The sequence below is a fragment of the Dendroctonus ponderosae genome, unplaced genomic scaffold (assembly GCF_020466585.1).
Source record: "Dendroctonus ponderosae isolate FM_Combo_2020 unplaced genomic scaffold, Dpon_F_20191213v2 Dpon_F_20191213_5, whole genome shotgun sequence".
NCBI classification, from domain to species: Eukaryota; Metazoa; Arthropoda; class Insecta; order Coleoptera; family Curculionidae; genus Dendroctonus; species Dendroctonus ponderosae.
Genome location: NW_026018715.1, coordinates 4418441 through 4430973, shown reverse-complemented (window position 1 = coordinate 4430973; position 12533 = coordinate 4418441). Strand labels below are relative to the sequence as shown.

General features: G+C 32.6%; 1 protein-coding gene across 2 annotated transcripts; it reads left to right on the top strand.

Annotated features, from left to right (window-relative positions):
- The first annotated feature begins 370 nt into the window (after positions 1–370).
- LOC109546657 (lipase 3) lies at positions 371–10583 on the top strand. 2 transcript variants are annotated; one of them, XM_048666667.1, is made up of 8 exons: positions 373–598; positions 2840–3044; positions 6910–7250; positions 7312–7464; positions 7951–8035; positions 8631–8773; positions 10141–10315; positions 10551–10583. In XM_048666667.1, the coding sequence occupies exons 1-7, from the start codon at positions 440–442 to the stop codon at positions 10297–10299; spliced, it is 1245 nt and encodes a 414-aa protein (XP_048522624.1). In that variant the 5' UTR covers positions 373–439; the 3' UTR covers positions 10300–10315; positions 10551–10583. The 2 variants fall into 2 exon arrangements, with proteins under 2 accessions (XP_048522625.1, XP_048522624.1); XM_048666668.1 differs by lacking the exon at positions 10551–10583 and having other exon boundaries at positions 371–598; positions 10141–10464.
- Positions 10584–12533: the final 1950 nt, after the last annotated feature.

The following is a 12533-nucleotide window of genomic DNA, read 5'->3' as shown; positions in this document are numbered from 1 at the left end:
AGGGGCAAATTCAACTTTTGAAGTTACCTTGTAAAAAGGACTTAAGTTTTTAAAGTCATCAGAGTGATCATCGCCAAATCTGGACCACCTGCACATATCATAAAATTTTATATCAATATCTGAATATTTGCAGGATGTTCTCGTGCTATTAATTACGTCAATAGTGAAATTAAAACGTATGTAATTTGTTGTTATTCAAACCAGATTTCGGGGAAGATTTGATTGAAAACATATAAGCATTTACTAGCTCAAGTAGCCCCTACATTTGTACAATCGCCATTTCCAATAACATTCTTACTCAATTGTCCAAATCTAATTAACAGTGAGTACCCTAATCTTAAAAATAGTTATCTCTATGTAATTATAATCCAGTTTCATTCAAAAGGAACGCGATCCTTTTCATTTTAGTACTTTGTGCAAATTAATTGACGGCATCAGAATGAAATATTTGGTTCTGCTTTTGATCGGCCTCTATGTTCCCTCAGCAATATCAGATGAAATCTCCAACGTTGATATAGAGAATGTCATTCAGTCCTTGCAAATAGCGATCGATGCGAAAGTTGATAGAAAAGTGCCTGACGATGCTTATCTTACCATTGTAAGTAAAACTATTTAATTTAGTGTTTGGTACAAAAAATGTAATATGAATCACTCACAAGTCTTTTAAAAGGAAACTCTTAATAACAAAATAAGAAATAAAGATCTTTGAGTAAAGGCTCTACTATTGTGCGATTACTTTAGTACGGACTTCTTGCCTTTTCTAGACTTTTTAAAGCCAACAATGAATCAAAATTATAAATGTGGTTTTGCATTATTTCCTCATTTCTATTGCAGTTGTTAAATGTTTACGCCTTGATTTAAGAACCACAAGGATGACAACAGGAAAAATTATAATGAAACAAGTAGAACATACAAATATACTTTTTAAAATTATACAAGTATATTTATTTTACTTAATGAAATTGGAAGCCAATGCCCAAATAGTCCTCTTATTGTATGCAGCTTTATTATTTATTATATTTATTATTTATCTAGTTTTTTTTTATTTTAAAACGATAGATAAATAGCTGTACGCTTTTGCTCCTGACGAAAAGAAATCCTTAAAAAGAAAAAGGTGAACAAGTCTTCAAAATTATAAATAGAGATAGGCTTTCGAGGACATTCCTTGAAACTGGTGAGTTTTTCGAGTTTTTAGGCAGACATAAAATGAAATATCTTCCTGACGTTTCGCAAGCACAAGTGGCTTGCATCTTCAGAAGTGGTTTGCTTGAGAGTTTATACTGTACTGATCACATAAAAAAAGTGTGAAAAATTGCTAATAGATGCACTCTCAGAAGAATAAATAACATGTTTGCTTGAGATCGGTTATTGGAAGTATTAATTCACCCTCAATCTAGAGCGTTTTCAATTTTATGCTTGTTTGGGTTTTCTTTGTACAATTCTTCTGATATTGAACTTCATGACTGATAACATTAATCCGGATAGTGAAGATATGTCAGCACCAGGATCTGTATTTATTGATATGATGGAGTTTTGAAATATGTTGCAAATCACAATGATTTTTTGCTACTTTATCTTTCCTACCACTTGATAGTTTCCATTTGCATAATCTGCCAGATGGCAATTGAAACTGATTAGGTATTCATAAGTGGGAATTATCGGTTCGTATTTTCAGGTCGTTTTCCCTTACTATTTAAGCGCCGCAAATTTCACGGATTACTTAAATATTCCCTGAATTTTTACTGTGAATATTTTTTCAATCGGTAGTCCGATTTTAGCAATTTTTTTAGCGAATCATAGCTCAAGCTATCCTTGAACAAAGATGACGTGATAACCTAAGCAAAAATATCAATATACATGTTTAACAGTATAGTTGAAATTCGCCGTAACATACGCTGTTAGAGCCATGTCCTCTGCTTATTCGATTTGAGATAAAATTATTTTTTTAGGTACCCGTTCATAATTCGCATGATTCGAATACATCTAAACTTTATTTTTTAATTGCGAAGAGAATTGTGGAAACAATATTTTATTTCAATATTAAAGCTATCAACCGATGTTTCTTTTGTTACGTATGCAGCTCTAAAAATAAACCAAACAATATCCATAAAAACCTTAATTAGGAAAGCAAAAATTTAATTGAGAAATCAGAAAAAGTGACAAAATAAACAAAGTATCAAGTTGTAATAAAATGTTGTTCTCACTGCCTTTTTGTCGGGAGTTTTCTTTACAAACGAAAATTAAATTAAAAGTAAATTTAATGCGGAAAAGTTTTTCGGTCAATAAAAAGAAATTTCTCTCGAATTGTTAACAACAATTACATACAAATTACAACTTTCAATTTCACACTACAAATTTCGGAGAAATATGTTTACTTTGATAAAGAAAACACGATAGTATTTAAAAAATATTTACCACGAGTTAATTTCTTTTTTTGCGTATTTTCAAAATTTTATTTTCTCAAAAAATGAAGCCATGATTCGATGAATTCTTACAAGTGCGCGGCTTGTTATATCAATATCTGAATGTCTGCAGCATGTTTTCTTACTATTAGTTACATCAATAGTGAAATTGAAACGTATGTAAATTGTTGTTACTCAAGCCAGATTTCGGAGAAGATTTGATTGCAAACATATAAGCATTTACTCGCTCAAGTAGCCTCTACATTTGTTTACAAAAATAATTCGAATCGAATCGCCGACTCAAAAAAATTCCAGTCAAAAGGTAAGAAATAGTTAAAGCAGTGTAAGCACTGGTAAGATCATTTAATTGGTTCCTTTTAAGAAAAACAGATGAATTTTACTACTGTGAGAATTTGACAAAAGCACCCTATTTTTAGTCACAATATGTCACGAAATATGGATACTCGTTCGAATCTCACGAAATAACTACGGAAGATGGGTACATTCTTGAGTTGCAAAGAATTCCGGCTAAAATCCAAGGAGCTCCTGCCGCATTGTTTGTACATGGGTTGGCCTGTTCAGCCATTGATTGGGTCAACCAAGGACCAAATGCTTCGTTGGCGCTCTTAATGTCTGATTTAGGTGAGTTGGAAAATGTGTTTTCAATCTGAAATATACGTGGCTAAACTGTAGTTAGTACGCGCTTTGTTTCAACTTTTTTACGCATTATACAGGGGGATTCATTGCAAATCGAAATTCCGGAATCTTACAACCGGATATTTTCGGAACTACAGAGTGTTAAATGTCTTCGGTTTAACTAGTTTTATAGATGGTGAATATGAAGCCATCATGTGAAGTCATGTGTGGTGATGACATCATAATGAATGCCTACTTGTGAAGTAATAAATTTTCACCCTGAAAGTATTACATCATATTCAGTTCAAAATCAAAAGGCAATAATTTTTACATAAATTAAGTGACCTTATTACATATGGACATTCCGACCGTTTCTTGAGATAAATGGATTCAGCGAACAGTGGTTTTTAATTCCGCGTAAATCTGAAAATTTATCTAACCAATAATGTATGTTAAATACTAAAACATGAAAAATTTGTAATAATTACTTTTAGTAATTTTAGAGAGAGAAAGAAAAGAAAAGAGAGATTTTAAAATAGAGTTTGGAACAACATATTGAGATTTTCTCTGATTTCGTTGGAAGCGACTTGTATTTTTTGCCACAATTTTTTACACGAACCAATAGGATCTTTGTAAACTCTATCTTTCATTTGAGCCAAAATTGAATAAAAGTCCAGCGGATTCAAGTCCGATCAACGTTTGCTTTGCGCAAATTATGACAACATATTCGTTATTCTGTACTTGATGTTCGTCGAATTGTTGATAACTTTCAGCGCAAAAGTACTTCAAACTCACACAAAGGAAATAATGACGCTGTAAGAGCCAGAGTTGCAAATTTGACGATTCTACAACATTCACAAAAGTTGCATCTTTTACAGGCAAAAACTTGGTGTATCCGAAATTGACCCAGAAATAGAAAAACAAGTCTTTTTTGCTACAGCCTTTGGATTCTAAAAACCTATCGTTTACTGTGGTGTATGTAGTGGAGGAATCATTGCACCATAGTCACAATAGGGTGAAATTGATTTGGAAAACTTATGGTTCAACCAGCTGGAGCCGCACCACATTTTCTATATTTCCTAAAGTTCGGAAATCAATAATTTCAAGAAATGGAACGGTTAATGGCCTGCATGAAATTGTGATTTAACCCCACTTGATTTTCTTTTCAAAGAATAATAAAGTCCTATGAGATATTTATGAGGAAACACCTCGAACTTTTGACGCGTTAAAATTAAATGTTGTTGAGGTGGATATTAGCAGGGAGCTTAAGATCTTACGTTTTCTTCTTCTGGACTTTCTCCCCTGGATTTCATTCAAGAGATTATCTTGAATAGCCTCTTAAAACTCTGAGAATGAGCAAAAAATAATTGAACTTTTTAAATGGATTTATTACTTGCCTCAAAGCACCTCAAGTTTTCCGTTGATGGGGATGGGATTAACAACGGTCTAAATTCAGGATTTTTATCATCGAAGTAATTTTTTTCTTAAGCCTTTTGAGGAGCTACTTAATCCAATGGCCCCATCAGCTTGTCTCTAAATATTGTCCAAAAAAAGTTATAAGCAAAAATGTTCGGAAAACTCGCGTGAGTAAGTAAATTGGCCTGAAGCGACTATAACCATTCAATTTTGTTTTAAATTATATTGTTCATCATGGGTTTTGATCTGCTAAATTCAGTGGTGCTCTTATTTTGGTCTACGTAGCGATAAAAAAGTTATAATCAAAAACTTGAAAATTTCAAAGAAAAAAAAATAAAAGTTAGAGAATTTGATTAATTGGTTAAAAAAATCCGTCAATAAGAAACATTGCTAATTATTTCTATTTACATATGCTTCTATGTATTTTGAGCTGCTGAACCAAATCGACTCGTGCCATCATTTTTTGTAGATGTATCAACAAAATATAGTACCACAAACAAAAATCCTCGAAAAATTAGAAAATTGAAGGAATAGTCATGGTCCCGGAACATAACGCAAATAGCATAGCACTATATCTAAGCCACAACAACCAGGTGAAAGTCTGTGCTTTTTATGTCAAAATTCAAAAATTTATTTGCAAAATTTCAGTTTAAAGAAACTTAAATGGCACACTCTTCCATAAGCTTACGAGACTCGGCAGGCTCGCAAAAAAATGCTTGCAGTAATTGAAAAATTGCCAGAAAAAAATAAGGAAAGAGTAGAAGAAATTTGGAAGATGTTTTAAGACGACAATAAATACCAACATATGTTTCGTGTGTTTGCAAATTTTGAAAAATTGGGAAATACGCCGACTGATATTGTTTTCGATATTTAGACATAGATTTAGATAAACATATAGATATATAGACATACAAATATAGTTTTTGGCGACTGAAAAAGGCGCCAACATGTTCATTGGAATATGATCGAAACACGTTTAAAGCGGCAGTAAAACGCCCAAAACAAATCATAAAACACTCTTAAGAAAGCTCGAGAATCGATCGAAACGAACTGCTTATTTACGTTCCCGAAGAATTCTTATAGATATAGGCGTTTGTAGCCAACAAATAATCAGATTGCGTGAATATAAAAACGAATAAAATGAATTTTTGATCGAATCAGAATCACTTTCCTTCCAGTACTAAATCAAGGAAAATCTAATAAGAAGTGAACCGAACAAAGTGATAATTAACGCTAGAGGAAAATTCTTCTTGAAAATCTACCTATAAAAATAAATAAAAAAATTGTTAATTTGAAATATAACGAAAAAATCCAACCATTGAGTTGTGAGACATAAATAGCACACGCGTTACGCTTACGAGAAAAAAAATTAAAAACTACTGCGTTTCCAAGACGAAATCGACGAAGATTAACGAAAATTGAACGACACGAACTGACGAACTCACGAAGAAATTTTCTGATAGTCGACGTTTGTGCTTAACAAGTAATTTATCACAGGAAATGACAAAAGTTGAGAGCGATCTATTCTTAATTTAAAAATTATTGATTAAAAACAATTGAACCAAATAAAAGGTCTGGAAAAACAAAAATCGAGCGAGGAGGAAAACAATAATCGGCTAGATAAATAAAGATAAAGATAAATCGGCTAGAAATGTCTTCCAAATAGGAAAAATACACTTGAATCTGAAAAAAGTTCAAATTGTTCGTAGAAAGTAAAAAATCAAAAATACGGAGACAAAAAATACGCCTTCAACTGGATTCAGCAGCTCAAAAGACATGAAAATTTATATAATTTAAAACAAAACCTATTATCATTCAGAACAGCCCAAATTATTACCTTTTCGTCTTTCATTTTTCGAGTTTCCTCGGATTTTTTTGCTTTTGACTGTTTTTTGGCTGTACTTAGAGGAAAACTTGTGTTATTAATCGATTTAACAGCTCGAAATGAGTACAAAAAACTGCTTCAATAATGGAAATCCAAAATTTGGACCGATTTTTAGAAGGATAAATTAACACGCTTTTTTTTCATACGAAATTAATCGGAAACTTAACGTGCTTTAAAGCGCGTGATTCTTTTTTGCACAGAGAAACGACCGAGGAACAAAAAATTAAGATCCGGCATGGTAGATTTTGAATAATGTGTTATTCAGAATATAAATGGCATGCTTACTTGTTCTCATCTCGAACCACCCATATAAAAATTTTGCATTTATCATAAATATTTTGAATTTAATTTCGTTTTAAAAACATATTAATAATATTTAATCGTCCTCGTATAATGCACCTTGGTTATTTTATTTGTCTCTATCGCTTAAGTGTCAAAGGTTCCAAACGTAAAAAATAGTCGAACTATTTCCATTTTCTAGATCTTTTACATAATAAATCATGAATAAATTAAGTATTAATGTTTTTAACCAAATGAAGTTATTATCCTAATAGATTCGCTTGATTTTAGGTTACGATATATGGCTATTTAACAGTAGAGGTTCCATTAACGGAATGAAACATGAAACATTTAACAGTTCCACGGCTGAATTTTGGTCATTTAGCTTCCACGAAAAAGGTTATTATGACCTTAAAGCCACAGTTGATCACATTATCGAAACTACTTCGTTGGAAAAAATAACTCTCATCGGCCACTCAGAGGGCACTTCCAGTGCAATGGTTTTGGCTTCCACTAGATCCGAATATAATGATAAATTCAATTTGGTTGTATTTCTGAGTCCAATCAGTTATATGGGTGGTGTAACCTCGCCTTTGATATTGTTTCTGACGAGCATTCTAGATGAGCTTGTTGTAAGTTTAATATGAGAGAAACGTATCCAAAAATACTTTATTTGTCTCGTATGTATTTCAGATTTTAGTAAATGCTGTAGGCTTTCATGGATTCGCCTACTCGGAGCAGTTTGCTCATTTACTTGTAAGCGCTTGCTCTATTGATGGTATCACGCAAATTTGTGGGAACTTACTGGGAGCCCTCGCCGGTCCGGATATAGAACAATTGGATCTTGTAAGAATCAGTTTTCATATTCGAACTTATAATTCATATAAAAGCAATATTTTGTCGAAATAACCAAATATGTAAACAAAGTTCATTCGGGTACCTATTTCTAATAAGAAAAAAGTTGAATATAAGACTATTCTGCTAAAGTCACCAAGTCGAATCTCCAAGAAACACAAAAAGTCACAAAAATTTACTTTTTTAACTATGTAGAAGACAGATCATTTTCAGTTTGTATTCATTTGTGTAAGCTTCATTTTTCTCATTTATATAATTAATAATTTAAACGCAAACGCACAATAAACGTTTTTTCGCAATTAATCAAAAGTTCTTTATGACTTTATATCTTTAAAAATGATGTGAGCATATTTCAAAATCATGCGAAACTGTAATAGATAGAAGCAAAGACTTAATTGATCTGTTAAACAGCCTTTAATCACTTGTAAATTATTACTACACAATCTGCATATTTATCTAATGATCAATGTTTTTTAGGATCAACTGTTGATATTTTTCTCTAGCAAGCCATCGGGAGTATCTGCAAGGCAACTCATACACTATGGACAAGAAATTCTTGCTGGTAAGTTGAGGCGCATAACGTAGTTTGAAATAAATTTGTATTATAGCGAGCGCTATTTAATAATTTATTAATGACTACAAGCCAATTCCTCAAGTATTTTCAAAATAAAAAGTCCATATAGGCGCATATGACCTGTTTGAGGAGCATATAAGGTGATTTTGCCTTCATATCTCAAAAACCGGTCTTTTGATAAGAATAGCTTTTTTACGCAACAATGACACAATAATTAATTTGATTACTATAGAATGTGATACAAACATGCACAAAAAAATTACGCTTTGTTGATACAGAGAAACCATGTAGGTAACGCCCTCAACATGAAAAAGAAAAACCAACATCAAATTTGAGTTTCTGGCGTCGCAAACTACTGCTACACGCTTCCAAATTCTTGTACATTCTATTACATTATATGGTAAAATACTTAGAAACAACAAAAAGTTATGTTATTTTTAACAATCTGCAGCTCGATAAAACCATGCCTATTCTTAAAATGTCTGAGGAAGCGCCCTGTGAAATGTAGAACAGTTAATAAAAAATAGCCGTGATATTTCTCTATTAATAAGTTAATAAGAATATGTTATTGATTTCATTCTAGACACATTTAGAGAATATGATTATGGCGCCATTGAAAACTATGTGAAATATGGTAGTACCAGTCCTCCGGTTTACAATGTTTCCCAGATAACTGCACCAGTAGCAGCTTATTATTCATCAAACGATTATTTTGCTGGTGTAACAGTGAGTTTCTTTTATTTTCTATACAGGGTGATTCAAAATTGGCGTCATTTCTCTGGAGGTGTTRTCTGGCGCTGTTATAGGAGTACAGAAAAAATAATAAAMGAAATTAATTGTTATTAAAAACTGAGAAATTTGCRAAAAACTATATCAGAGATACGGCAGCAATGTTTTTCAAGGTAATCTGCCTAATTAAYATTGCGCAAATACCTGTTGCTCCGTAATTATTTAAAACTCCGGTAACCATGGAATTATACAGAGTGACAATCAGATAGACAAGGATAAACGGTCAACTCAACAGGAATCGTTGAATGACGGATCAAACTTTCGAAATGTCAACCTGTTCTCATAACCTCTCTAMATTGGAGTTTATAAATACCAAACATTTGAATAGTTAACTCCAAACAAGCTAGTGCCTGTGTAATCTCCTTGTTATCCACTCTGGTSAAGCAGCTTCTTGTATTCAGTTAATTAACTCCTGCTCCATTTGTATCTMCGTGTGCTGTGCGTATCGTCCAAACGTGGTAGGAATGTAGTCGGTWTTGATTTGRTGCCTGGGAAAGTGTCAGTAGTTGTGCTCTGAGTGCCCCTGGAAGGCCTCGATTCGATTATGTCCAATACTTGTTCCTCTGTGYCTGGAAYCCGAAMATCKATGGTCGTCCACTATCTTCCTGGAACCACTCTCCTCGCCCTTTGTTGGCGTGAGTTCYTTCAGCTTCTGCTATGTTACTGTAGCYTTTCYCSTGAACTAATCGCATATCCRCAAATTCGTGAAAGGAAATTMAAAGWAAGTCACAGTTTGACAAATTATTGTTATTATKGACAGGGCCYATCMACCTGTAACTATCTGTTAATGACAAAAAACATCATTGCCGCTGTGCCTTTTCATCAAAAAATTGTAGAAGAGRACTTTTTAGATATCATAAATTTTCGTAGTTTGAAGCAAAGATCGTAATTTTCCTTTTTGAATGCTTAAGTATTCCAATATGCTACCAATTAAACATGTAACAATTTCTAATTAATGCTTAATAACAAAGTTGAAATTTGATCTTCAACTGTTAAYATCTTCTAGAAATTTTCGAAAAAAAAATTTTCAATATTTTTCTCGTACTCCCCAAGTGAGCCTCTATCACCCCTTAAAAGGAATGACGCCAATTTTGAATCACCCTGTATATTATTAGCGAGTTCTTTAGTCCGAGTCGACTAATATATAATTTTATTCCCAATTTATAGAATATTTATCGAAAGAGAACAGTCGGGTTAGTTATTTCAAAAAGCATAAAAGTTGTTTTTGAGCAAAACATAGAAATTTGATTAATCACAATTAATTTTAATACCTCAATTAATTTATTTTGTATTATCATTTCTAGAGTGTCGAGAGGCTTGTAAGTGAACTACCTAACGTCGTTGATCAATACCTAATAGAATACGAACAATTCAACCATCTAGATTTTATTCTTGCTAAAGATGTGAAGACCATGATTTATGATCGAGTGATATCACTTGTAAGTAAATTCAACCCTTTGTGATATGATGACGATGATGATATTGTTGGCGCGGATAGAACATTTATGAACGTACCAGTTCGACGTCCTATCATTTATTTTTGTTCTGGTGTTTTTGGTGTGTAACAATGGAGAAGTGAAGTTGTCAATCTAATAATAATCAATAAATAGAAATTAATAAATCAGCAATCATCCAATCAATCATCTATAAAAAACGAAATAAAAAGGCAAGCAGTAATCCTCAGCGCACTAAAGCACAAAGGTGTGCAAAACAGATATGATATTTTGAATAAATGTGATAGAAATGATTCAGTGTTATTTTTTCAAAGAATAACCTCACAAATTTACAAACATTTAAGTTCTACACCATCAAAAGAAGGCCGCGAATTAGACATTTAGACTGACCCTAGTCAATTACTGTATGGGACCCAAGTCCAATATATTTATTCTGGTGTTAATCTTGAAAGTGACTGAAGTTTTGCATTTACAGAGCTGCAAGAAGAGCTAAACTTTTTTTCAATTTGCCAATGTGCCGATATTTTATCATAATTTGTCAATATTAATTTTAGGATGCAAAWTTTTTTTTTCTTTTATTAAATTGCAAAATTTGATTTTCTTTGGCGCCAAATTTCGTGWTAAATGTATTTATGTTTCTGATACATTTTTGCCTATYCGCACTAAAATTTTCGACAATTCATGTTAACTCTAGCTACAGGAAGGAATTTCAAAATAGTTGATAAGTCTTTTCATARAACATGCCGAGAATTACCYTTTAGTATTGCAAAATTGCAGAATTTTCAAGATTTATGCGATTTTTCATTCCCGATCGAGTAATCGAGTAAATGTATAGAAACGGCTAGAAATGATTTTAAGTTAGTTTTACAAAAATAAATTAAAAACATTGAAAAACCCAATACAGAATCCAGAAACTCCTCGTCGTTTCTCGTCGAATAAATATGGCATGCAACAATATCATAAAATACAAATCAACAATATGAGACTAAAAGTTCTACATCTACATGGCAACCGGGCACAAAGTAATACCAAACTGACCGAAAGCTGCATCATGCCACCTGGAAAGAAAAAATGTGTTTAAAACAGCAGAAAATCTAAAGCCAATTTACTTGAAAATCAGCAAAGGAAAGAGAGAGAACTATGAAGAATGCATAAAACAGCAATTTAACGGTTGTCTGAAGTTTATTATTTATATTGTCTCATAATTCAACAATTGCTTACAGGCAACTTTAAATAGCATATCCTGATGAAAATGTTACGAATGAAAACGTTTAATGTTTTGACCCATTTTTTGTCGCGTAAACGGTTTTATTATTCCACTAAAACACTTAAATAAAACCGACAAAGTAAGGAGAGCAAACAAAGAACTAAATAAAAAAATCTAAATAATGTATTTAGTTAAACCGATCAAACACTATTTCAATCAATATTTGACCTTCTCCCAGCACTAATTTTGAGTAGACAGAGCAAAAAACATTATACGAAGTTACGAAAATTATTTTGCAAATATCGCAAAATGAGTTTTAAATTTGGTTGATACAGTTTTACCTTCAAGTGGAGATTTTGAGAAATAAAAATGGTTCGTTCAGTTTTTCTTGGTCTCTTTATTAATATTTTTCCTTGCAATATGTACGATTAATAGTTTCTGAGATGTAGCCGACGACCTCTCTTGTACGTAAGTTTAATTGTGTTTGTAATTTGAAACGCGATTATTTGCAAACTTCTGGACCAAAAGCAACAAAGGAATAACTAGTCTAACGAGAATTGAACGGCCTTTAAAACGATGTGCCACTTGACCCCCCTTCCCATTTAAGATTCTAAGGGTGATCTCGCCCTTAGAATCGCCCTAAGGGGTTGAAAGAACGAGGCTAAAAATATGAATTTAAAGTGTCCTCCTTACAAATAAAATTGGTGGGTCTTTCCGGTTTTTCATATTTTCAACTGCATGAAAGAGGTTGGAAAGTTTTCAAATTGACACCCGGTATATTTATAAAACACCACGCGGAATTTATTAAAGTGGTCACTTGTTTTCCATTCCACTCTCAACAGTTCCAAGAATTCACACTCAGATGTAAAAGAAACATTATAGTTCTTTTCTCAACAGTATAAATGGGTTTTTACTAATCTTATTAGCTCTTTATTCTCAACGAAATTGCTGAAACTTTCTCTAGCCTCTCCGCCTAGTTCGTCGTCTAAAATATCCGCGAGTTACAGCAAGCGTTAAAGTTCACTCAACACTCATT